Raw genomic sequence first — 27,428 nt, 5'->3', positions numbered from 1 at the left:
CGATTGAACAAAAGGCCTGAGGGGGAGGAAATGTGCTCAGGCTGTTGGAAATGCAACAACAAGACTGTATATCCAATTCCATTACACAGGGGGTGGGGGGAGTGAGATGATGTTAAGCTCCCACTGACATGTTTCTGTACAGAAGGCTTCATACATCCCATTCAAGCAATTACATGCGTAAAAGACTATGTCCAAGAGAGATTTTAACAATTTTCCTTGACATTCAATAACAATTGCCAAGACTTAACTATCAATGCTAATAAACTGATATAGTCATAGAGTGAAGGTTCACAAAATGCTGGAGTAACTCAGGCAGCATCTCTGGAGAGAAGGAATGGGTGACGTTTCGGGTTGAGACCCTTCTTCAGTCATAGAGTGAAACAGCATGAAAACATGCCTTTTGGTCCAATTTACCCATTCTGACCAAGATGCTCCATCTACACTAGTCCCACCTGCCTTTGTTTACCCCATATTCCTCTAAACCTTTCCTATCCATGTATCTGTCCAAATGTCTTTTAAATGTTGTTATAGTACTTGCCTCAATTCCCTCCACTGGCAGCTCGTTCCATTTTCCCACTACCCTACGTATGAAAAAGTTGCTCCTCAGGTTCCTATTACAATCTTTCCCCTCTCACTTCCCCTACTCTGGGTAAAAGACTTGTGCATTTACCCTCTCTATTCCTCTCATGATTTTGTACACCTCTATAAGATCACCCCTCATCCTCCTGCGCCTCAAGGAATATAGTCCTAGCCCGCCCAAACTCTACCTATAGCACAAGCCTTCAAGTTCTGGCAACATCCTCGTAAATTTTCTCTGCATTCTTTCCAGCTTAAAACTGTACTCCATCAGTTACTCATGAAAAGGTCAAAAATTTGGTATTCTGTCCTGAATGACTTACCTCCTGACTTCCAAATATATATAATCTACAAGAAAGGTCAGGATTGTGATGGAATACTCTCCATTAATCTGCATGTGTGCAGCTCAATAATACTTAAGAATATAGATAGATTTCAAGATAAAGGACTCATTCAATTGACACCTGATCAAAGAGGTCCTTCTGCAGTTGTACAGGGCCCTAGTGAGACCACACCTGGAGTACTGTGTGCAGTTTTGGTCTCCAAATTTGAGGAAGGATATTCTTGCTATTGAGGGCGTGCAGCGTAGGTTTACTAGGTTAATTCCAGGAATAGCGGGACTGTCATATGTTGAAAGACTGGAGCGACTAGGCTTGTATACACTGGAATTTAGAAGGATGAGAGGAGATCTTATCGAAACGTATAAGATTATTAAGGGGTTGGACACGTTAGAGGCAGGAAACATGTTCCCAATGTTGGGGGAGTCCAGAACAAGGGGCCACAGTTTAAGAATAAGGGGTCAGCCATTTAGAACGGAGATGAGGAAAAACGTTTTCACCCAGAGAGTTGTGAATCTGTGGAATTCTCTGCCTCAGAAGGCAGTGGAGGCCAATTCTCTGAATGCATTCAAGAGAGAGTTGGATAGAGCTCTTAAGGATAGCGGAGTCAGGGGGTATGGGGAGAAGGCAGGATCGGGGTACTGATTGAGAATGATCAGCCATGATCACATTGAATGGTGGTGCTGGCTTGAAGGGCCGAATGGCCTTCTCCTGCACCTATTGTCTATTGTCTATTGTCTATTGATTCACCACCCACTGGCTACAGTGTGTGCCATCCACAATAAAATTAGAAAATGCTGGAAATACTCAGTTAGTCAAGATCCTCTGTTCATACTAAAATAGAATTAAAGTTACAGAACAATGACTTTCCATAAGTACAGAGAAAAGTTCTGATGGTGGGTAATTGACCTGAAGACTGAATCGAAATCGGAAAAGACAAGAGTTTTGAAAATTCTCATTTATTTACAGATATGGGCCAAATGCAGGCAAATGACACTAACTTGGGAAGACACTTGGGTCAACAAGGACAGGTTGGTCAGAAGGGCCTGTTTAACTCTATGATTACGGGATAGCAGGACTGTCATATGTTGAAAGAATGGAGCGACTGGGATTGTATACACTGGAATTTAAAAGGATGAGAGGGGGTCTTATTGAAACATATAAGATTATTAAGGGATTGGACATGCTAGAGGCAGGAAACATGTTCCTGATGTTGGGGGAGTCCAGAACCAGGGGCCACAGTTTAAGATTAAGGGGAAGGCCATTTAGAACGGAGATGAGGAAAAAAGATTTCACCCAGAGAGTTGTGAATCTGTGGAATTCTCTGCTTCAGAAGGCAGTGGAGGCCAGTTCTCTGGATGCTTTCAAGAGAGAGTTAGATAGAGCTCTTAAAGATAATGAAGTCAAGGGATATGTTTCTATATTTCTATGATATGGGGAGAAAGCAGGAACGGGGTACTGACTGTGGATGATCAGCCATGATCATAGTGAATGGCAGTGCTGGCTCGAAGGGCCGAATGGCCTACTCCTGCACCTATTGTCTGTTGTCTATTTATTCTATGAGATCCTTCCTTGGCTTTCTCTCCCCCTACATCCAATCTCCTCCTGCTCTGTAGCCACCAATATCTCGAGCAGCATTTCCTATTCTGGACTTTCATGATTTCTTGATCTTCATTGCCAGGCTTTAGTTTCAGCTGGAATTCAGCTATACCCACAACTCCAGATCTCAACACCTATCTGGTAACAAGAAAAGATTCCAGCATCCGCAGTTTCTTGTGTCTCCATTTTACTGCTTCATTGTGAAATCTCCTGAATGTATGCCTACTTCAAAGAAGTTCTCCTTCTCTCTGCAGCAGGATATTCCTTAAATATTCCTTAAATTCCCCCCTCTTTAGCCCACTCTAGGTTACCTGTCAATTGGTGCTCGTGTTTGGCCCATATCACTGTAAAATCCTCCTATCCTCTGCTCACCTCTCCCCATTCTTTCATGTCTGATCAGTCGCATAGCATAATGCTCAACAGCATAACAATGGCTTCTCCTCCTGTTCTTGTTCTGTAACCTCTGAAGTATCCCTCTACATTTCTGGACTGAGCTTCCACATGTGCCCTGAATACACACGACAGCACCTCCACCAAATCAGATAACCAGATGCAGAAATGTTGATCCTATTCTCTCTCCTTCACCAGTACTGAAATTCCACAACCCATCTACTCTTCCTGGTGTGACTTCTTGTCTTAACTATTCCAGTCCTTCATTAAGTTTCAGCTCCTCCATAACCTTACTGCCTTTAATGTGTCATATATCAAAACTTCTTCATCCACCACCCTCGTCCTTGCTGCTCTAGGTTAACTCCCAACCTCCAATACCCTCCAAATTAAAATTGTAATCTTTCTTCCCAAATTCTATCTTTTTGTCAAAGGTCCTGTCTCAAAGAGAACTTCCATTACAATTGCCATCAACATTTTTCTCTCTCAGGCCTCCTCGACATTCACACCATTGAAGATCAAGTCTAAATGAACTGGCCGACACTGAAATATATTTAAATCTTTTCATCTTGCATATCTCCCCCGTCCTCAAAGCTTCGCATTTAAACTAAGTCTTCTAATAATACCCTCTTTAATTTGGTACTTCTTAATTATACCATGAACAAATCTTGGGAGGTTTATCTACATTAAGACTGCTGTATAAATGCAAGATGTTCTGATGATTGTAGTGGTCTTGATGACCTTTAAAGATATCAAAATCCACGGTTGCCAAGATCCCAATGCTGAATTAGAATTGCTGTATCATAAAAAGTTAGTGCTAGCTTCAGAATTTTTATCCCCTTTCATGCAATAGTCATCATTTTTGAAGCTGAGATTCATTGTAGTCTTTTACACAATGGCAGTTACATATAGCCTTTCTACTGAGAATAGCTATTAAGGAGCTTGCTACTTCATGTTTTTTTAAATCAGATATGAAGTAAATTCTTATGAGACATGTAAAGGTGAGGTGGAATTGATACTGATTTAAATTTTTGAAATGAAAAGCTTTTTAAAATGAAAATGAGAAAGAAGAATCCTCTTGGCTGTGTGGATTGTTTATACAAAATGCAGACAGGGAAAAACTAAGCCTTTGAACTGGGATAAGTACATTCGAACATTTGTATAATGCTGAATTCCAGAACTTCTGTGTAAGAGGATGCCCTTGACATTAGAGAGCCCAGGCAAAATTGAAGTAAATGAAAATCAAGAAAAAGTCTAGATTCTATGAACCTAATCAATGGAAATTTACTGTGGTTTTTGAAGATAAAGCAACTCAATCCCAACACAGGAGCTCAGCAGGACAGGTCCGAGACTCAGCTCCCCACAGTGTACTAGACTCATCTCCCCAGGGCAGTGCCCGAGACTCATCTCCCCAGGGCAGTGTCATAGACTCAGCTCCCCACAGTGTTCTAGACTCAGCTGACCAAGACACTGTTCTAGACTCAATCATCTTCAGCTGCTTCACCTATGACATCCCATTATGCTCGAAGTGGGATTGTTCACTTCATTCCACTTGCAACCTTTCAGATAACAAAGCAGTTTGTGTCACATAACACGTGACATAAAAAGTGACAGGCAAAGAAAAATTCAACACTTCAATCAAAGGTGAATCTAACCACCTTGAACTGACATTCAATGTATACCATAGATGAACTCTTCCAATATTTACTTGTAAGAAACATCAATATTGATCAGAAGATTAATTGAAACGGCTACATGGAAACTGTGGAGAGCAGCCCAGAAGCCGATAATCTTGCTGCAAGCAATTCCTCTCCTGAATCCTACCAGGTGGCACAGTGGCGTGGCTGTTAGAGCTGCTGCATCATAGCGCCCGAGACCCGGGTTTGATCCTGACCTCGGGTGGCGTTTACACATTCTTCCTGTGGCCGCATAGGTTTCTTTCTGGTGCTCTGGTTTCGTCCCATATCCCAAGAAGGTGCGAGTATGTAGTTTAATTGGCCTCTGTAAATTTACCCTTGTGTGGAAGGAGTGGATGCTTAAGTGGGATAACATAGAACTAGTGTGAACGGGTGATCAAGATTCAAGATTCAAGATATCGTTATTTGTCGTCCAAAAAACTTGTTTTTTGGACAAAATTTAGTCACCCACAGTCCAATAATAAAAGCAATAAAACAAGCAAATTACACAACCCCAACCAACACACAAAAAAAAAGAAACATCCATCACAGTGAGTCTCCTCCAGTCTCCTCCTCACTGTGATGGAAGGCCAGAATGTCTTTTCCCTTCCCCTGCCAACTTCTCCCGCGGTCAGGCTGGTGTCGTTGCCACGTTCCAGGCCGCGCCGGACGGTGAAAGGTCTGCAGCGGGCTGACCCAAGCCCCGCGATCCGGGGCGGGCGAACACACTGCCGCTGCTCCCAATGTCGGCATCCACGCGGGCCGAGCCTAAGGCGAGTCGCAGCCGCTCCCGCAGCCTCCGAGGACGGCCGGCTCCGCTGATGGTGAGTCCGGTCCACGGGCTCTGCGAACCAGAGCCCTGGAGGCCGCCAGCTCCAGGAGTTGGGCCGATGGTAGGCCGCAGCAGGAACGGAGACCCGACCCAGAAAACAAAGGTCGGGTCTCCGTTCGGAAGGAACACATCTACAAGTTTACAGTTCCCCCCCTCCCCCCCCACATACACCCATAGTACACAAACACAAAAACACGACATCACAACTACAATTAAGACAAAAAAAACAACAAAACACAGAGACAAACGGACCGCAGGTAAGTCGCCATTTTGTTGTCAATGGTCAGTGTGGACTTCATGGGCTGAAAGGCCGGTTTCCACGTTGTTTCTTTCAATTGATTCGCGATGTTTATGGCCATCAGCGATTACATTTAAAGTAGGCTCCCAACCCAGATATGCACCCCAGAAACGAGATATGCATCTCCCGTACATTTTCAAAGAATGTCCACACTCTGCACAAAAATCCATTTAACCACTTTTAAAATTAAAAATTTCTTAATACTGCTATTAGTAAACTGGAAGTAAATCCAGTTTATGCCTTGTTACCGTGAACCAGGCCCTTAAACCAACAAAACCCAAATCACTGTCAAACCTGCATTCAAAACATTAACAGCTTACAATTCGGGAGCATCGTGCTACAGGTGTGTATCAACTCACCAAGCTTCTTCAATAGCACTTCCCTCAAATATTCATGCTCTTACATCTTTCAGGGCAAGAAAAAGTAGATTCATCAGAACATCAATAGTTTAGTTTACTATCATTGAGAGATACAGCATGGAAACAGGCCTTTCGGCCCACTGAGTCCATGCCGACCATTGATCACCCATTCACACTAGTTCTATGTTATCCTACATTCGCACCCATTTCCTACATATTAGAGGCAATTTTACAGGGGCCGAATAACCTATAAGCCCTGCATGTCTTTGGAATATGGGTGTAAAATGCATTACCTGGAGGAAACCCATGCAGTCACAGGGAGAACATGCAAACTTTGCTCAGACAGCACCCGAGGTCAGGATCGACCCTGAGTCTCTAGTGATGTGAGGCGGCTGCTCTACCATCTGCGTCACTGTGCCCTTTACTTGCATTTCTTGCAAGTTACTCTCCATGTTATACATAATCATGACTTATGACTCCTCATTCTCATTCTTGGACCAATATTCCCTAGTTGTTGGCATTGTGGGTATAACTTCAACACAAACTGTAACATCTCAAGAGGTTGTCTGACAATCATATCCTCAGCAGCACTTGAGGATGGTTAATGAACACTTGCTTTTCCACTGATGTCCATATTTTGTAAAATAATTATATTAAATGAAAGCCAGTATAAAGAGATTCAGCACATTACAAAGAATCAGCACAGAAATAGTTCCTTCAACCCATCAAATCTGTGCTAACCATCTATCACCCAAATATACTAATATAACATTAAACCTTATTTTTATTATCCATCAACTATCTCCAGATTCCATAAACATTCTATTTGCTGGGAGCAAATTACAGTCACCAATTAATCTACCCCGCCATGTCTTTGGGATGTGGAGTACCCACCATTAGTATTATGCATACAGTCCAAATACCACAATTTTAGCACCAACTCTGCCTGAAAATATTTAAGTTTCTTTGGTGCCAATAAGCAGGAAACTTAACATGTGCTTTGAAACAAGTAAGTTTCTTTCTAACAGTAAGCTATGCATAAGTAATAAAATTTTGATGCAAACTTGGTTTTGGCACTCCAGCAAATAAGTGTCTAAGGGACTAACCTTAACACTTTGTACATGTATAGGAAAGATTTAAAGGGATACTAGACCAAGTAGACCCAAACCTCTCCTGCATTGGTGCAGCACCTTCTTCTCCCTCACTCCCCCCTCCCCCCCCCAATCGCCCCCCTCCCCTCCTCTCTACCCCCCACTTCCCCTCCCCCTCACCATTCACCCCCTCCGTTCCCCCCCCACCCTTCCCCCTCCCCCTCTCTCCCCCTCCCCCTCCTCCCTTCTTCGCCCACCCCGTCCCCTCCCCTCCCCCTCCCTGCCCCTCCCCTACCTGTCCCCTCCCCCCTCCCTTTCCCCCTTCCATCTCCCCCCTCCCCGTCCCCCTTCCATCTCCCCCCTCCCAATCCCCTCTCCACCCCCTCCCCCCTTTCCCCTCTCCAGAGCCAGCGAAGAAAAGGATAACAGGCAAGTCAGGCTACACGAGTTCTGCATCCACTTACCAGTTCTTGACACCACAAAACAACATGAATAACAGGAAGTAGCGACCAGGCAGTGTTTAAATTACTGGACACCGGTAATTCAGATGGACAAATCAGAAAGGAACAATGAAATTCACAGTTGATGATTTAAAGTCAAGTTATAACTTGAAATTTTAAAAAATACACTGGTCAACAGTAATAACCATGAAACCATGGAATGTATAAAAACCCATCTGGTTCATGAATGCCCTCCAGGGAACAAAATCTATCCTCACTGCTTTGGCCTAAATGCTTAGATTTTGCCTAGATTTGTGGCAATATGTTTGATCCTTCACTCTGGTCAAAACTGGCTCGGCAAGTTTAGCTTCAGGTTTAGGTTTATTATTGTCACCTGTACCGAGGTACAGTGAAAAGCTTTGTTTTGAATGATATCCAAACAGATACGATAATACTATTAAATAAATACTCAAACTCAAGTACAATACTCAAAGTACAAACTCAAGTACAATAGATAGAGCAAAGATACAGAATGAAGAATATAGTCCTCAGCATTGTAGCACATCAGTTCCATAGACAAAGTTCAATATCCTCAATCAGATAGAGGTGAATTGAACAGCACCCCAGCTTATCGAAAGACCATTTAGAAGCCCAATAGTAGAGGGGAAGAAGCTGTTCCTGTGTCTGGGCGTTTGCGCTTTCACACTTCAGTACCTTCAATACCTCTGCCAGACGAGAACAGGATGAAGAAGGAATGACCGGGTAGGTACAAGTCTTTCATTATGTTAGCTGTTTTCCGAGCCAAAGTGGTGTAGATGGAGTTAATGGTGAAAGAACTGGTCTATGTGATGGATAATTATAATTGTAAGGTTACCACTATATTAAAACACAAAAAAACAAAAGAACAAAACCAGTGGGTCAGCTGACACTGATGTGGTATTAAATCCAGAACTGGTAAAGTTGTTCCCAGCCCAGACAATCTTGTAATATCCTCCTCAGGGACATCTGATGATAGATGTTTAGATTGGAAGAGCAGCAGCCTGATATGCTTGTAATGGTAATTTACTACCATGCTCCCAAGTCTATACCTCTATCTTCAGATACATCCTGTCCCTCAAAGAGCAGGGTTCAGTCCTGGCTTCAAGCGCTGTCTGTGTCGATTTTGCATCTTCCCCCATGGAATTAAATGTAACATCTCAAAGATTGCGGATGACAAAAAGCTGGGTGGCAGTGTGAGCTGCGAGGAGGATGCTTTGAGGCTGCAGGGTGACTTGGATAGGTTGGGTGAGTGGGCAGATGCATGGCAGATGCAGTACAATGTGGATAAATGTGAGGTTATCCACTTTGGTGGCAAGAACAAGAAGCAGATTATTATCTGAATGGTGTCAGATTAGGAAAAGGGGAGGTACAACGAGACCTGGGTGTCCTTGTACATCAGTCACTGAAAGTAAGTGTGTAGGGACAGCAGGCAGTGAAGAAAGCTAATGGCATGTTGGCCTTCATTGCGAGAGGATTTGACTACAGGAGCAAGGAAGTCCTTTTGCAGTTGTACAGGGTCCTGGTGAGACCACACCAGGAGTATTGTGTGCAGTTTTGGTCTCCTAATTTGAGGAAGGACATTCTTGCTATTGAGGGAGTGCTGCGTAGGTTCTCCAGGTTAATTCCCGGGATGGCGGGACTGACATATGATAAAAGAATGGGTCGAATGGGCTTGTATTCACTGGAATTTAGAAGAATGAGAGGGGATCTTATAGCAACATATAAAATTCTTAAGGGATTGGACAGGCTAGATGCAGGAAACTTCTCCTGATGTTGGGGGAGTCCAGAACCAGGGGTCACAGTTTAAGAATAAGGGGTGGGCCATTTAGGACTGAGATGAGGCAAAATCTCTTCACCCAGAGAGTTGTGAATCTGTGGAATTCTCTGCAAGAAAAGGCAGTGGAGGCTAATTCACTGGATGTTTTCAAGAGAGAGTTAGATTTAAGTCTTAGGGCTAACAGAATCAAGGAGTATTGATTTTTGATGATCAGCCATGATCATATTGAACAGCGGTGCTGGCTCGAAGGGCCGAATGCTCTACTCCTGCACCTATTTTCTATGTTTCTCTATGTGGGTTTCCTCCAAGTACTCTGGTTTCCTCCCATATCCAAAGCTGTTGCTAAAATTCCCAGATGTTATCAGGCAACTAAACCATCCTATCACCAACTCGAGAGGGGTCCTGTCAACATCTACCATATTGAAGACCATTGGACAATCTTTAATCGGACTTTATCTTGCACTAAACATTATTCCTTTTATCCTGTATCTGTACACTGTGGACAGCTTGATTGCAATCATGTATAGTCCTTTCAATGACTGGATAACATGCAACATAAAAGCTTTCCGCTGTACCTTGGTACACGTGACAATAATAAACTAAACTAAGCTAGCTAAACTAGATATTCTCTGGTTTCCTCCTACAGTACAATCAATCCATACATGTAAATAGAAAAATACCAGTATGCAGAATGTAGTATTACAGTGTTGTAATGTTATAATCACAAAAAGTTGGAGTAACTCAGCGGGACAGGCAGCATCTCCGGAGAGGAATAGGTGATGTTTCAGGTCAAGACCCTTCTTCAGACTGGTTAGGGATAAGGGAAACGAGAGATATAGACATTGATGTGGAGAGATAAAGAACAATGAATGAAAGATACGCAAAAAGGTAACGATGATAAAGGAAACAGTCCATTGTAAGCTGTTTGCAGGGTGAAAATGAGAAGCTAGTGCGACGGGTGGGGGAGGGATAGAGAGAGAGGGAATGCCGGGGCTACCTGAAGTGAGAGAAATTTTGAAAATTTGCTGTTGGGTTGCGAAGATCTGATTAATTATCGAAGTAACTTCCAAGTCAAAGATCCCTGGGTGGACATTCGCCCAGTGTCAATGAAACAGTACCTCAGCAGTCATGACAGAGAAGGGGAAAGTGGGATTCTTCAAAAAAATACAATAATACTGAGAAAGGTATTATTTATATTTTAGAGGATATAGTGTGGGACAATCAGAAATAACTTAAAATTAAGGCCACTGAAGCTCAAAGGTATAAGTAACTGAACATGTGGTTACCAAGAAATGAAAAGGATAATCTCAAAGAACTCAACTTTGTCACACTTCTTTCTTCTAGCACATCAATGTAATTACTTATAGTCAGTAAAACACAAAGTGCTGCGGGAACTCAATGGGTCAGGTAGTATCTGTGGTGGTAATGGCAGGAGACGTTTTGGGTCGGGATTCTTCTTCAGACTGATCCTGACCTAAAACGTCATCTGTCAATTCTCTACACAGATGGTGCCGTGTCTTGCTGAATTCCTCTAGCACTTTGTGTTTTGATCAAGATTCCAGCATCTGCAGTTTCTTGTGTCTCCAAGATTATCCACCATTTTAATCGTACCTGCTCAGTGAGAATGGAATTGAGGCCTGGAATATGGTGGAGGTGCATTGGGAATCCATCATGACTCCACTTTGATTTCAACATTGCAGGTTTGGTCAAAATTGAGGATTAAATCTCATGTATATATTAAATTAATTGGATGCACAGTACAGACAGGTCCACAGCAACCGTTAGGCTTCAGGTGGATGAGATATATCAAGATCTTAACTGTAATTATAGCAGATGCACTTTGCATCCTCACTCTGTCTTGTACAAAACACCTGCAGAGGGGAACGTGAGGACTGATGTCTGCCTGATGACTTACCGTTCACGTTCTTGAAAATGTTCAGGACGGGGAGGATTTGTCGATAATAAGGCACTAAGGCTTCACCCACCATGTCAGCTGACACAACCAGGTGCTGGAGGACTTTCAGCGTGATGCAAATGATTTGCTTATTCCGAGTGTTAAGCGCATCTGCAGAGACAGAAGGGGAGAGAGAAAAGAATGATGGGTCTTTGTGAAGAGGAAACTTTAATGGATAAATTTAATTAAATTATTCTCTGCTGGGGATTGCAAGTAAGCCTTTATTAGCAGGGCTTTGAAGAATTCCAAAGATGGATTGCACCACTGATGTTATAAAACACTGCCTTGTCTTGACTGTTATTTGTTCCCACAATTTGAGCTGACTCTTCACTAACCCCCGGAATACAGTTCATTTATTCATTTTGCAGACTGCTCACTGCTCCGTCCAAATCACAGCATGTACCATAGGGCTGGTGGAACTGTGCTAATGTGCAACGTTCCACAACAACAGATACTTTCACTTCAAACAATTGGGCATCTATGTTTTGAGCTTATTACTGAGAAATCATTGAAGGCAGTCCAATGAATAAATTCTGTAAATCATAGTTTTTTTTTCGTACAAAGAGACAAATGTTTACAAATAATTTGGTAAGCTTCTATTAGTCACAAACAAAAGCATTAACATGCAAGCTAGTTCTCATATCTATGTGGCAACACATGATTATTCCCTTTTGTAACGATGACCTTTATGAAACATCTTTTGTAGCCTTTGCTCGACAATAATCTCACTTTTGTGAATAATAGACTAAATGAACTTTTGTTGTGGGAACAATTTGACTGTGTTAAAAGGTAAGTATAATGTATTTTTATAAGTAACACCTCCAGATCCAGACCTCCCCCAGAATTCTTTAGCTTGAGAACAGCTTACATAGAGACATTCTGATTAAAATTTGAACAAATAGTTGATACATTGAACAATGCTGTCATTTAAGATGTCAAAACACACCAACACCAATATTACAAAAGACACATTAACTTCTGAAACAATGGATTTTGTTGCAAATTGCTACTTTACTGTATACATTTGAAAAAGACTTCATTGATTGTTACTGGTACAATAGGTTACTGACCTTTCTAACAATCTCAATGATGAAATTGTGAATAAAACATTAGTTGCATCAAACTGCCAGTTGGTATTTTAAGGATAATATTTATAATTTTCCATTTTATAAAAGTTTAAAAAAATCTATAGCTCTGCATAACAATGAATATAGTTTTATGGATAAAAATCTTATTTAGCTCCTTTGAAATGGGTGTTGCAAAACCAGCGTCTGCAGTTGCTTGTTTCTATAGTCTGCGAAAGTAGGTTTGGCGGAAACTGCCAATAGAGATAATTAAAATTGAGATATTACTTTTCTGTTTGTACACTCTTTCTTGATATTCTTGACTTGAATTTAGTGGGCTTTACAGGCTTAATAGATGAAATACTGACCTAAAGCAGGCAGGAACCTCAAGAAGGGGAGAATTGGGGCTCTATTATGCACAGTCTTAGCAGGTGCTTTCCAAAGATATTGAAATCAGTTTGCAAACAACAGTTTCTCCAAGATAGGGGCACATTTTCTTTGAGGGTGGCAGCCATGGAATTATACGTTAGCAAGAGTCAGCACTTTTAAAAGAACAAGGAAGAAAGCTGCCAAATATCAAAGCACGATGTTAGGGCAAAAGAATTGTTTTGTATTTGGCTCAATATGTGCCTTATCTGAGAGCGTTTGATACAATAATGTTGCTTAAAAAGAAAAGATGTTACATTTCTTCACATAGGCATTTATCATCATGCCTCATGATTGAAAAACATTTTTTTTTACAGCTTAACAATATTTATCAGAAATGTATTTAAGTGGTTTTGATTGAAACATCATGGAATGGAATTGGTTCTTTTAATATAAAATACAAAACAAAGTAAGTGAAAGAAATGACAAGAAAAGCTATCTGACTGCTTTAAATGTAATTTTTTTCTGAAATGTTTCATTTCAGGTCACGAGATTGAACGATTGATTAATAAACTAGAATACTGAATTACTGGAAATTTAAAGGCCAATTAGTTGCACAAAATTAAAAGGCATGAACAAATAATCTCATTAAAAAAACCTGTCATCTTCAAACTGGAAATTTTCAACTGACGCAGGATCCATAACTTTTGCAAAGAAGTTTAAGATTTTTGGAAGCTTTTGTGTGGAAAAAGTGCTTCCTGTTTTCATTTTAACTAAATATGTCTTCAATTTTAACATTATCCCCTTTTGTCTTGCATTCTGCCACTGATAGGTTCTACCTGCCTACCCACTCACAAGGTTCCAAACCAAAATTTAAACGAAAAAAGACACTAAGTGTTGGAGTAACTCTGTGGGTCAGGCAGCATCTCTGGAGAACATGGAAAGGTGATGATTCGAGTCGGGATGCCTCTACAGACTGTGAGTTACTCCAACACTTTGTCTTTTTTTTGTAAACCAGCATCTGCAGTTCCTTGTATCTGCAAATTTAAGTAACCTGTCTTCATAATATATTGTCTAAAAATGCAGGTGTGAGACAGCAGTATCATCTGATGTACATTCAATGGTAATATTTACAGTGCATTCAGAAAGTATTCTGACTCCTTCACTTTTTCCACATTTTGTTACGTTACAGCCTTATTTTTAAATTTTTTAATTGATTACATCCATTTTTTTTATCATCAATCTACACACAATACCCCAGAATGAAGAAGCAAAAACAGGTGTTTAGAAATTTTTGCAAAGTAATTAAAAAGAAATAACTGAAATATCACATTTACATAAGTATTCGGACCCTTTGCAGTGACATTCAAAATTGAGCTTAGGTTCATCCTGTTTCCATTGATTATCCTTGAGATGTTTCTACAACTTGATTGGAGTACACCAGTGGTAAATTAAATTGATTGGACATGATTTGGAAAGGCACATCTGTCTATATAAGGTCCCACAGTTGACAGTGCATGTCAGAGCAAAAACCAAGCCATGAAGACGACGGAATTGGCCGTAGACCTCGAGACAGGATTGTGTCGAGACACAGATCTAGGGAAGGGTATAAAACAATTTCTGCAACATTGCAGGTTCCAGAGCACAGTTCATAGAGCTGGCCTCCCAGCCAAACTGAGCAATCGAGGGAGAAGGGCCTTGGTCAGGGTGGTGACCAAGAACCTGATGGTCACTCTGACAGAGCTCCAGAGTTCCTCTGTGAAGATGGGAGAACCTTCCAGAAGGACAACTATATCTGCAGCACTCCACCAATCAGGCCTTTATTGTAGAATGGCTAGACAGAAGCCACTCCTCAGTAATAGGCACATGACAGCCCACTTGTAGTTTGCCAAAAGGCAGCTAAAGGACTCTCAGACCATGAGAAACAAGATTCTCTGGTCTGATGAAACCAAGATTGAACTCTTTGGCCTGAATGCCAAGCGTCATGTCTGGAGGAAACCAGGCACCGCTCATCACCTGGTCAAAACCATACCTACAGTGAAGCATGGTGGTGGCAGCATCATGCTGTGAGGATGTTTCTCAGTGGCAGGAACTGGGAGACTAGTCAGGATCGAGGGAAAGATAAACGGAGCAAAGCACAGAGAGATCTTTGATGAAAACCTGTTCCAGGGCGTTCTGGACCTCAGACTGTGGTGGAGGTTCACCTTCCAACAGGACAATGACCCTAAGCACACAGCCAAGACTACGCAGGAGAGGCTTCGTGACAAGTCTGTGAATGTTCTTGAGTGGTCCAGCCAGAGCCAGGACTTGAACCCGAACGAACATCTCTGGAGGGACCTGAAAATAGCTGTGCATCGACGCTCCCCATCCAACCTGACAGAGCTTGAGAGGATCTGCAGAGAATGGGAGAAATTACCCAAATACAGGTGTGCCAAGTTTGTAGCGCCATACCCAAGAAATCTTGAGGCTGTAATTACTGCCAAAGGTGCCTCAACAAAGTACTGAGTAAAGGGTCTGAATACTTATGCAAATGTGATATTTCAGTTATTTCTTTTTAATTACTTTGCAAAAATTTCTAAACACCTGTTTTTGCTTTTTTATTCTGGTGTGTGTAGATTGATGATAAAAAAAATGAATTTAATCCATTTTAAAATAAGGCTGTAACGTAACAAAATGTGGAAAAGGTGAAGGGGTCTGAATACTTTCTGAATGCACTGTATATTAGAGATGTCTGGTAACCTTGCAAATATCTCAAGTAACTTCTTGGCCCAAATTCTCTCTCAACTGGGAATCAGGAATCACTGAGTTAGAGGAACCAGGAACTGCAGATGCTGGAATCTTGAGAAAAACACAAAGCACTGGAAGAACTCAGCGGCTTAGGCAGTATCTGCAGACAGATGACCATTCCCTCCACAGTTTTCTGCCGGACCCATTGAGTTGCTCTAGCATTTTGTGCTTCATTCATGGCTGAAGAGTGTGTGGTCAGTACACCAGCCATGAGCAGCTCCACAGTTCTCCAGAAGCAAAATATGCTGCACATAAACACTTAACTGGGAACTTGTCCACAGAGATGTTGCACATCAGAAGATTGTTCTCTGCAGGAGGAGAAGTGTGACTTAAAGAAAGAACTTGAGTCTCTTCTACAGGGCAATAAACTGATCTTTCCATCCCCCAACTCACATGCCTTTTCACCATGAGCAGAGTTCTACTCAAACTGCAAAGAACCAATAATGAGGAAAGTGAAGCGAGCAGGGATTGGAGTCAGGGTGTCTCAGCTCCAAATCTCGAGGTTTCATTGGAGTAATTTACTGAGGGTCAATAGATCATTACAAGATTGTCCATCCAGTTCCGGGAGGTTCTCTGATACAAGTTTAGAACCTCTTCATACAGTCCCACCACAATTTCAACAGGTAGATTATGATCATTTCCTGGTGCTGCCCAACCTAAATTTGGACTAGGCACTTCTGTGCATTATTCACGGCTACATGCCTGTGTTTTCTCAACAACAGATGTGCACCAAATGGTGTCGCTGTTCATGCTTTGAGCTGTTTTGGGCCCCATATCTGAGGAAGGATGTTCTGGCATTGGAGAAGTTTACGAGAGTGATCCCAGAGATGATTGGGTTAATGTAGAAGAAGCATTTAAAAGCTCTGGGCCTGTACTGGCTGGAGTTTAGAAGGATGATGGGGATCTCATTGAAATCTATGGAATGATGTGAGAGAGGTTGGATGTGAGAGAGGTTGGAGAGTCAAGGGACAGAGGCCCCAGTCAAAGAATTAAAGGACGTACCTTTAAGGAGAAATTTCTTTAGCCAGACGGTGGTGAATCTGTAGAATTCATTGCCACAGGTGGCTGTGGAGGCCAAGTGATTGGGTATTTTTACAGCAGAGATTGATAAGTTCTTGATTTGTAAGGGCATCAAAGGTTAGAAGGCAGGAAAATGGGGTTGAGAGGGAAAAATAGATCAGTCATGATTGAATGGCGGAGCATACTCGATGGACCGAATGGACTAATTCTGCTCCTATGTTTTATGATATGATGTTATCCTTCTCGACATAAATTGGAGTTCAAAGGTGCCATATACTGTATAGCCTTCATGATACAGTCTCCATGTAACTAAGATCATGTTGCATTGTCTTGTTGCTTTTCTTACTGATTTCAGGGGGTGCCCGAGAACTGCAAACTGAGAACAACACAGTGTGTAGTAAATCTACCAAGTGGTATTTTCTCCCATATTTAGCTGCGAACATACTTATGCTAATGGGAAATATAAGCAGAAAATGCTGGTTGAATGCAGCATCCATGGAAAACCAAACAGTTAATGTTTTGGATTTCCAACATATGTAATTTTTTGATTTTCTTTCAATAGGTGCCTCAGTGGTGATGATACCGGCATCACTTCCTTAACAATGTTTCTTGGTGATACACTCCAACAGGTGCTGTTTCATAGAACATCGAACAGTATGGCACAGAAACAGGCTTTTCGGCCCACAATGTCCGTGCTGAACTGTGTCAAGTTAAACTAATATCCTCTGCCTGCAAGTGATCCATATCTCCCCATTCCCTCCCTATGCATGTGCCTGTCTAAAAGCCTCATAAATGCCACTACCCTATCTGCTTCCCTCACCAGCCCCAGCAGTGCTTTCCAGGCATCTACCACACTCTAAGTGAAAAAGACCTGACCCGCACATCTCCTTTAAACTTTAATCCTCTCACCTTAGCAGTGGTGCCATAGCAGCACAAGTGCTACTTACCTGCGTACAATGTCTGATAATTTGGTCAAAATAAGATGCATTTCTGCTGTGCTGATGAGACTTCCAGATGCTATTCAGTACAAATTTGACTCCTCTCTGGTTATGCTGTATACCTATGGTCTTGACAGGAAACAAACTGTGCCTTTGACAAGCTGTATGCAGGCCATCATGGCAGTCAGTGGGTGAGAATTCAGGGTTCAATACTGAGATCTGTTTTCTATGAGTAGTTAGTGTCACTGTACATTACAGGCAAAGTGGTGTGGCCCCAAGGTCACTGAGAAGTGTATGTCTGAAAAAGGTTAGTGTGGCTACAGGGCTAGCTTTGTAGGAAGGCATGGGTGAGAGGAGGCTCAGCAATGTCAATGCATCCTTGTCACTGACTCCATAATCATAATTAATAATCTTCCTTTATTCATCCTATTGAAATCTTTTAGACTTGAACAAAAATTAAAATGTCTTTTCCTTTGCCTTCTCTGTTCCATCAGAAGAGATCCCTTTATCTAGCTTATCTTCAGAGCTAATTAAAGTAGATGCATTGGGCACAAGCAGAAAGAGACCTGTTTCACTGGGCCATTTTTGTTTTTTAACTCGAGGGTTTCAATAATATCCCACCTTTTTCTCTGAAGGTCAGAGGTTGAGGGGGCACCTGATAGAAGTTTGTAAAATAATGCAAAGCATACATTGGGTAGACAGTCAGAACCTTTCTCCCAAGGTGGAAATGTCAAAGATTAGAGGGCGTAGTTTTGGGAGTGGCAAAATCTAAAGGAAATGTGCGGGCAACATTTTTACACAGAGGATGGTTGGTGCCTGGAACGTGCTGCCAGTGTTGGTGGAGGCAGATGTACAGTGGCATTTAAAAGGCTTTTGGACAGGCACATGGATATGCAGGGAATGGAGGGATATGGATCACATACAGGCAGAGGAGATTAGTTTAACCTGGTATGGACATTGTGGGCCGAAGGGCCTGTTTCTATGTTGTATACTATGAAATTATGTAAAGTGGAGGGGAGGGATTCCAATCAGTGAAATATCAGGCTCATCACTTAGAATGAAAATGGCAAGTAGATTGTTTCAGGTGTTGAGGGCCTTGGGACAGTGGTTTGCGAGAGCCCTTCCTTCCCCTTACATGAAACATTTTACTGAAAGAAAGCGTATTGGAATCTCTTCCATGGTATTATTAATTAGAACTCCAGTTGCAGGCTTTTTCTTAATTGTGTTGAACACTCAAGAATCTCAAGGGAAAAGCATTGTAACTTCAATAAGGGGGAAATGTGAACAATACTACATTTCAATCCTTACTTTTTATTGGAATGATAACCTGAGGAACAACGGGAAGAATCTTCATACCACCATGTTCCAGCATGTCGTGTATCCCCTGACGTGCAAAGAAGTCATATGGGTGCATAGTGTCACAGAGACCATCAAAAAACAGAGGCAGGTAATGGTGATAGTCTAATTTCTCAATCTCCACCTGTAAGAAAATAGTGACATCTTAGAGGTGTTCCCTCGCTATGATAAAAAACAGTTAAAACCTATTAATTTCACAATTTATTTTTGAGTTAGATTTAGCATGCTCTTTCTTATCCATTTAGGAAATTTCAATGGAAGGTGAAACCATTCACCTTAAGTGTAATCTCTCAGTGGGTCAATTTATTTCTGGCAAGATGCCAATCAATGATCCAATATCAGCAAAAAGTATGCACTGAGATTTCCTTAACAGCATTATCACACCGATGTTTTGCAAAATAATGCAATGAAAGGTGTTGACATTTCAGTCTTTAGAATATTTAATCAGATCATGGCTCAACTGTACAGCAACTCTATTCATCTACCTTTGATCTTACAACCCATACCATATAAAATGTCAATTTCACATTTTGGAGTTTCCAGCTTTATCCGTCCTTTGTGTGAAAACACATTCAAAATTTTGTTCCTGAGAGCTTACTTCCAATGTTTCACCAGTGGCTGTGAATATGAAACCTCTATCTGCTAATCTGCGATTGAATCCTGCTGCACTTACCTGAAAGTGTTACCAGCAATGAAAGGTTTCCTCAAGAACAAGAACAAGATAAAAATCCATGAGCAAAACACAAAGTTCCGGAGGAACTCAGTGGGTCAAGCAGCATCTGTGGAGGAATGGGAAGACGTCTGATCTGTCTGCAGAAGGGTTCAAACTTGAAATGTCTCCTTTCCATCCCCTTCACAGATGCTGCCTGACCCGCTGAGTTCCTCCCACAATTTGTGTTTTGCTCAAGATTCCAGCATTTGCATTCTCTTGTGTCCCCATAGAAATATATCAGATCATTTGGGTCTATGGCTTGTGGTAATGCTGAGGTTAGAAATTCAAAGGTTTGATGTTTGATTGGATAATAAGAGGCAAGCACATGGGACAATTTATAATGGAGAGGGAAAGAAGGAATAACTTGAAGATGAGGACAAAAATTGAAAGCATGAAATGATGAGGTGGAAAAGTGTGGCTGTAAGGTAAAAAATAACAAGAGTAAACCTTTGTGTAGGAAGGAACTACAGATGCTGGTTGAAACTCAAATTTCACTGTACCTTAATTGGTGACAATAAATTGAATCTTGAATCATGAATCTTAACCCAAGATAGTCACAAAAAGCTGGAGTAACTCAGCGGGACAGACAGCTGGAGTCTGAAGAAGGGTCTCAACCTGAAACGTCATCCATTCCTTCTCTCCAGAGATGCTGCCTGTCCCGCTGAGTTACCCCAGCTTTTTGTGTCTGTCGAAGTGTAAACCTTTGTCAGCAAAGGGATTAAAATTAACACTAACTCCTATGCTTGTTTCTTTCCATGAGTTTGCCCTGAATGAGTGTTTCATTTTGCATCAAGGATCAACCTTTTAGATGATCTGGCAGTTACTGATTCTTTAAATATATCCCATTAGATTCCAAAGAGGAGAAAAATCGTGCAACATATAGAGGAATGTTGAAATTATCATTGTGATACCTTCGATTTGTACCAGCAGCTGCAGTTATTTTCCTACACAAATGATCATTGTAAATCAGTTGTGGTTCACAGGAAATGGAAATGAAAAAAACCTCAGAAGCTAAAAATCTGAAATAAAACAGAAGATGCAGAAAAGACTCAGCAGGTTAGGGGAATAATTTCACTTTCCACAGATGCTGACTGAGCTACTGATTGGAACATTTACTGATGTTTGAAGGAGGACAAAACGAAAATTAGCACAATAAAATCAGGAATGAAGTGAAACATTGGAGCTCCTAGTTCTCTTAAATTGTTCTAGAACATCTCGAGAACCTCTAACTAACCAGGGGAAAAAATAAATTGTAGGAACACTTTATTCTCCTGGTTCACTCCAACCAAATTCACAATGGGCCATTTATGAGACGCTGTTCAAAAGAACACGACAGATATGTAAGGTAGACACAAAATGCTGGAGTAACTCAGCGGGTCAGGCAGCATCTATGGAGAGAAGGAATGGGTACAAAAAGGATTGTGAAATAACAGCCATCTTGAACAAATAATCAATATATCATGAGAACAATGAGTGACAAAGGAATGTTCAGAGGGTATGTGATAAATGTTCAGAGACTGTATGAACCATCATTTCAGCAACATTGGCTGAGTTAGGGGTTCGGAAGGGTGCAAAATTACAGGGATGAGAACAGAAGGCTTTTGTGATGAAGAGGATAGAATCTTTTATAACCTCATTGTGGCCCCCCCCCCCACACACACACCTCATCCCCACCTCCTTGCCTCCCAATCCCTTGAATCTGAGATGTCCCAGCTGGTGCATGGTTGCCCTAAAAAATCATAATACTCATTCAGTGTCAGGGGCAATGCCATTTGTGTGCATTTCCAGGCAATATCTTTGCTATTTAATAAAACTGTGAACTGAAATTGAAACAGAGTAATAGTCGCTTCATGCATTTTTCTTTGATAAACCATACATCTAACAATTAAAATCTCCGGAATGAATAGAGTTTGAATCGAAAAACAAACATTAATTTCCCCAACCAAAAAGCTCTAATTTCTACATTCTAAATGATCCAGGAATCCATGTTACAAATTTTAATCACAAAGAACAAGTAGTCTTGTATTATTGCAGCCAATAGTAATACAGTTTTAATCTTGCTATTCTTTAAGCACATTAATCAGTAGGCAACTAACATTATCCAATGCAAATAGAATGAATAGTGATGGAAATCTATGGAGTGTGCTCATTCCAGTGCTCGCTTTGCGATTGCCTTGTTGACTTTGACGTTTGTGTATCATCCCCGGCACAGCTGTGTCGCCGTGTACCATCTCATAGGTCCACAACTCCTCACCAGAAAGCATCAATCAATAATGTCGCTACAAAAATCAGCAGTGTAACTGGTAGCAACCAGGTTGTGTGTAAAGATCAAAATATAGATCTCAAAACCATGAAAAAAACAAGATCCCTCTGTCAAGGTGTTAAAGGAATTCAGCATAGACATTATACCAAATACAAATTACATTACATGACATCACTCTCTATCCTTGCCCTATTTATTTCATTTCTATTTTAGAATTTAGAGTCTGTATTTCAAAATACTGTACAGCATTTTACTTATCAAACTGCTTTAACTTTATTTATAGGACTGGGTTCAATCTTTGTTTCTGTGCGCTGGGTCAGTTGGTCTCAGCTGTGCCAGTGAAGGTACACGTGAAAATAACAAACTATACTAAAAAAACTAAACTAAAATTAGTCCAAGTCATCCAGGATCAGAGAAATACTAAATGGCCAGGAGATAGAGGAAATGTTGATTTAATCAATTTGACTTGGATTCAAACCCAGGTCTCTAAATCAATGGACAATCGAGTGTCTTCCACAGGAAATAGGTGAATTTCATGAATGCTGAGAGTTCATGGGGTATGTTAGCAAAATAATTGTTAAATTATTTGAAATATTTCATATTTTTGACCCTATTATATTTCTTGGAGTAACTCAGCGGGTCAGGCAGCATCTCTGGACCCTTCTTCAGACTGAAAGTCAGGGAAAAGGAGAAGTATCACCGTCTATATCTCTCATTTCCCTTTCCCCTGACTATCAGTCTGAAGAAAGGTCTCAACCCGAAATGTCACCTATTCCTTTTTTCCAGACCTGACCCGCTGAGTTACTCCAACTTTTTGTGTCGATGTTAACAGACCTGTTATGCTGCTGAAAGTAAGAATTTCATTGTTCGGTTTTCAGCACACATGAGAATTAAACACTCTTGACTCTTGATTAACTTGGTCTAAGAAGGTCCTTCACTGATTGTTTGCTGCAGCTTCCTAGCTATAGGACATGCTTGAAGAAAAAGACAATTATGATAACACTCGTCTTTTAAAGTATATCATAAGTGTAATGTGATTGAAGAAAAGAGCCCTGATCGAAAATATGTCAACAAAAAAGTAAAGTCCTGGAACAGCATTACAAAGGAGCCAAAAGGACCTGCACGTACTGGAATCATGAACAAACACAAATGTATATATAAAACAAAATGTAATATCTACTGGAAACAGTTAACATTGATTTCTGTGTGTGAAAGAGGCTAATCAAATCGGCTTTTGTTGAAGGCAAATGCTGCATATTCTATTGAATGCTTGAAGCATTTTTTGTTACTGTTTCAGGTAGAGAAGAGATATGTCAAAACATGCATTGAACTCGAGTCATTTCTGGGTTTTCTAGGATTACGAATTCTCTGGAATGTGACCATTCCATTGATTGTGGCAAATGCTTTGCTTTTACAGATTGTTGGTACAGATGTGAGCAGCTGACCTATGACTCCCAAGTATTTGGGACTTTGATGGGGAGCTTCCCTTTAATTGCCTGATTTGTGAGACTTGGTCCCATAACTGGCTGACACAAAACTTTCTATTAAAGTCTTGTTTATTACCAGGCCTTTATTTCATGAAACTGAATCTATTACAAATGCAAATAACTTTTTTGCTTTATTTCTAAAATAAGCTTAGAGTGCACAATATAACCAATGTTTTCAAAACACACTGTTCTTCTCTGCTCCATTCCCTGTCACTTGAAATAAGATCAGAGCCACTGCAATTGCTTTCCGTGTAAGTGAAAAGATGGCCTCTGCCTCAAACTTAAATTGTTTTGTTAAATGCCACAAATAACTGCTCTAACAGCACACAAGTACACAATTTAGACAAGAATAATCATGGCACTGTCAAATAATTTGCATTAATGAGAACAGAATGCAAACTATGTAATCAAACCCATATTATAATGTGCAGTTTGCATACACTACCATAATCATTTTCTGTTCAGCAAGAGTTATCTTCATGGATGACCCAATAAATCCCAGACAGTGCATACATGCATGTTAATTTTTTTAATTCTAACTCTAAAATTTTCCACTCCAATTGCTTAGGTGATTCCCAAGCACACTATGTTTTCACATACTCTAATATGTTTAGAATGTTTTGAATAGAACAACTTTTCAGTTCAGTATTAAGCATCAGAGAACCATTCCTTGCATCAGACCTTGCTTAACTGCCCAAACTAAACAAATGGATAAATAACATCAATGCACCACAATTATGTTTATGATGGAAGCTAGTGATAATCCTTTGGTTTTGTATGTAGAAAGATAGGGTGAGGCAATTATCTCTGAGAAGGGGTCAGCAGCTTACAAACTGCCATCTAATGGTAGAATGCTGGACCTGCAGGCATTATTGACTCCCGAATGTGATAATATCCAAATAGGATATAAATTGCAAATTGAATTTAATATGTTGTAGGTGACAGCATTAACCTCTCCAAAAGCTAAACAGCAAATGTTTACAGTGCCTCTCCAAATCTGTTACTCTTTTGAATTAACAGGCCAAAAATGTACTGACTTTTCACAAGCAATTCAGAAGAGAACTTCCAGTTGTGTCCTCCTGTGTGCAGCGGCGCAGTGATAGACCTGCTGGTTCACAGCGCCAGGGTTTGATCCTGATTCCAGATGCTGTCTGTGTGCAGTATGCATGTTCTTCCTCTGGGTGTTCTGGATTCCTCCCATAGCCCAAAGACATTGTTTGTTTGGCGGTTAATTAGCCTCTGTAAAATTGCTGCAAGTGTGTAGTGGGATAATTAATGCGAACGGGTGATCAATGATCGGCATGGACTTGGTGGGCCGAAGGGCCTGCTTCCATGATGTTTCTCTAAACTAAACTAAACTTGCATCACAGAAGAGTGCACTGAAGGTCAGATGCTAGCTCTGGACTCCAGAGGGATGGATCCAGAGGGATGGATTCTGATGTTCAATTCTGATGTGCTGAGAAGATGGATCCATTTTGTATTTGGTCCCTCAAAATTACATAAATGATTGAACATCGAACAGTACGCACAGAAATGGGCCCTTCAGCCCATAATGTGAGCGCACAACATGCTGCCAAGGAAAACTGTTCTCATCTGCCTGACATGATCCATATCCCTCTAGTCCTTGCACATCTTGTATGTATGTGTAAGTGACAAATAAACTTGACATGACTTGATGTGTTAATTCTTAAACACTAGTATTGTATCTGCATCTAACATCATCCCTGGTAATGCGTTCCAGGCCCCCACTACTCTTTATGAAAAAATAAACTTCACAGGTTTCAAGATAGGTTTCCTCCACTGATCTCCATGTAAATTTAAAAAATCTGACATCTTTTCAGCAATTTGAAAATTTATTTATCAGACTCGAGCTCCACTTCTGTAATATTCCAAGTTTATGTTTATATTTCCTTTTGTATCTGAATAATTACTTTTTTTCAAGCCTCAAAAATCTGCTTCTCCAGGTTTTCCACAAAGAATGATGTACTGGAACAAAGAGGTATAGGAGTATATTGAAACTGGTAGTGCAAATTAAGAAACTGAAGTTACCAAACAGATGAAATCCTGGGCATCGTAAAAGGAGGCAGAGTGGAAGAACAAGGAAGTCAAAAAGAACCTTTGTAAAACATAGGCTAAGCCACTACCAAAGTCCATCTTGAAGCTGTGAAGAGAAGATGCAAAAGAGACCTACAAGGATGAAAGAATTTGGTTGCCTTAATAAATAGACAATATACAATAGGTGCAGGAGTAGGCCAATCAGCCCTTCGAGCCAGCACCACCATTCAATGTGATCATGGCTGATCATTCTCAATCAGTGGTATAAGAAAATAACTGCAGATGCTGGTACAAATCGAAGGTATTTATTCACAAAATGCTGGAGTAACTCAGCAGGTCAGGCAGCATCAGTCTGAAGAAGGGTCTCGACCCGAAACGTCACCCATTCCTTCTCTCGATCAGTCTGAAGATGGGTCTCGACCCGAAACGTCACCCATTCCTTCTCTCCTCAGTCTGAAGGGTCTCGACCCGAAACGTCACCCATTCCTTCTCTCCTGAGATGCTGCCTGACCTGCTGAGTTACTCCAGCATTTTGTGAATAAATTCTCAATCAGTACCTCGTTCCTGCCTTCTCCCCATACTCTGCTATCCTTAAGAGCTCTATCTAGCTCTCTCTTGAATGCATTCAGAGAATTGGCCTCCACCGCCTTCTGAGGCAGTGATTTCCACAGATTTTAAACTCTCTGACTGAAAAAGTTTTTCCTCATCTCCGTTCTAAATGGCCTACCCGTTATTCTTAAACTGTGGCCCTTGGTTCTGGACTCCCGCAACATTGGGAACATGTTTCCTGCCTCTAACGTGCCCAACCCCTTAATAATCTTACATGTTTCGATAAGATCCCCTCTCATCCTTTTAAATTCCAGTGTATACAAGCCTCGCCTCTCCAGTCTTTCAACATATGACAGCCCTGCCATTCCCGGAATTAACCTAGTAAACCTACGCTGCACGCCCTCAATAGCAAGAATATCCTTCCTCAAATTTGGAGACCAAAACTGCACACAGTACTCCAGGTGCTGACTCACTAGGGCCCTGTACAACTGCAGAAGGACCTCTTTGCTCCCATACTCACTTCCTCTTGTTATGGCCAACATTCCATTGGTTTTCTTCACTGCCTGCTGTACCTGCATGCTTCCTTTCAGTGATTGTTGCACTAGGACACCCAGATCTCATTGTACGTCCCCTTTTCCTAACGACACCATTCAGATAATAATCTGCCTTCTTATTCTTACAACCAAAGTGGATAACCTCACACTTATCCACATTAAACTGCATCACCCATGCATCTGCCCACTCACACAACCTGTCCAAGTCACCCTGCAACCTCATAGCATCTTCCTCACAGCTCACAGTACCACCCAGCTTTGTATCATCTGCAAATTTGCTAATTGTACTTTTAATCCCTTCATCCAAGTCATTAATGTATATTGTATATAGCTGCGGTCCCAGCACCGAGCCTTGCGGTACCCCACTAGTCACTGCCTGCCATTCTGAAAGGGACCCATTTATCCCCACTCTTTGCTTTCTGTCTGTCAACCAATTTTCTATCCATGTCAGTACCCTACCCCCAATACCATGTGCTCTAATTTTGCCCACTAATCTCCTATGTGGGACATTGTCAAAGGCTTTCTGAAAGTCGAGGTGCACCACATCCATCGGCTCTCCCCTGTCAATTTTCCTAGTTACATCCTCAAAAAATTCCAGAAGATTAGTCAAGCATGATTTCCCCTTCGTAAATCCATGCTGACTCGGAATGGTTACTGCTATCCAAATGCTACGCAATTTTGTCTTTTATAATTGACTCCAGCATCTTCCCCACCACTAATGTCAGACTAACTGGTCTATAATTTCCCATTTTCTCTCTCCCTCCTTTCTTAAAAAGTGGGATAACATTAGCTACCCTCCAATCCACAGGAACTGATCCTGAATCTATACAACATTGGAAAATGATCACCAATGCGTCCACAATTTCTAGAGCCACCTCCTTAAGTATCCTGGGATGCAGACCATCAGGCCC

General features: G+C 41.2%; 1 protein-coding gene across 4 annotated transcripts in view; it reads right to left on the bottom strand.

The window, feature by feature from the left end:
• LOC144596636 (parkin coregulated gene protein homolog) overlaps positions 1-27,428 on the bottom strand; it is a 184,265-nt gene that overhangs the window by 71,338 nt on the left and 85,499 nt on the right. For all 4 annotated transcript variants that reach the window (XR_013547638.1, XM_078405216.1, XM_078405214.1 and 1 more), the window contains 2 exons: positions 18,850-19,021; positions 11,328-11,477 (listed from right to left, as the gene is read on the bottom strand). Coding sequence is in view for 3 of the 4 variants with exons in the window: in XM_078405216.1 (XP_078261342.1) it covers positions 11,328-11,477; positions 18,850-19,021 (322 nt within the window). In the remaining variant the exon portion in view is untranslated. The remainder of the gene's footprint in view (positions 1-11,327; positions 11,478-18,849; positions 19,022-27,428) is intronic.

The sequence above is a fragment of the Rhinoraja longicauda genome, chromosome 9, assembly GCF_053455715.1.
Source record: "Rhinoraja longicauda isolate Sanriku21f chromosome 9, sRhiLon1.1, whole genome shotgun sequence".
NCBI lineage: Eukaryota > Metazoa > Chordata > Chondrichthyes > Rajiformes > Arhynchobatidae > Rhinoraja > Rhinoraja longicauda.
The sequence above is the reverse complement of the archived record's forward strand: the minus strand, read 5'-3'. Positions and strand labels throughout refer to the sequence as shown.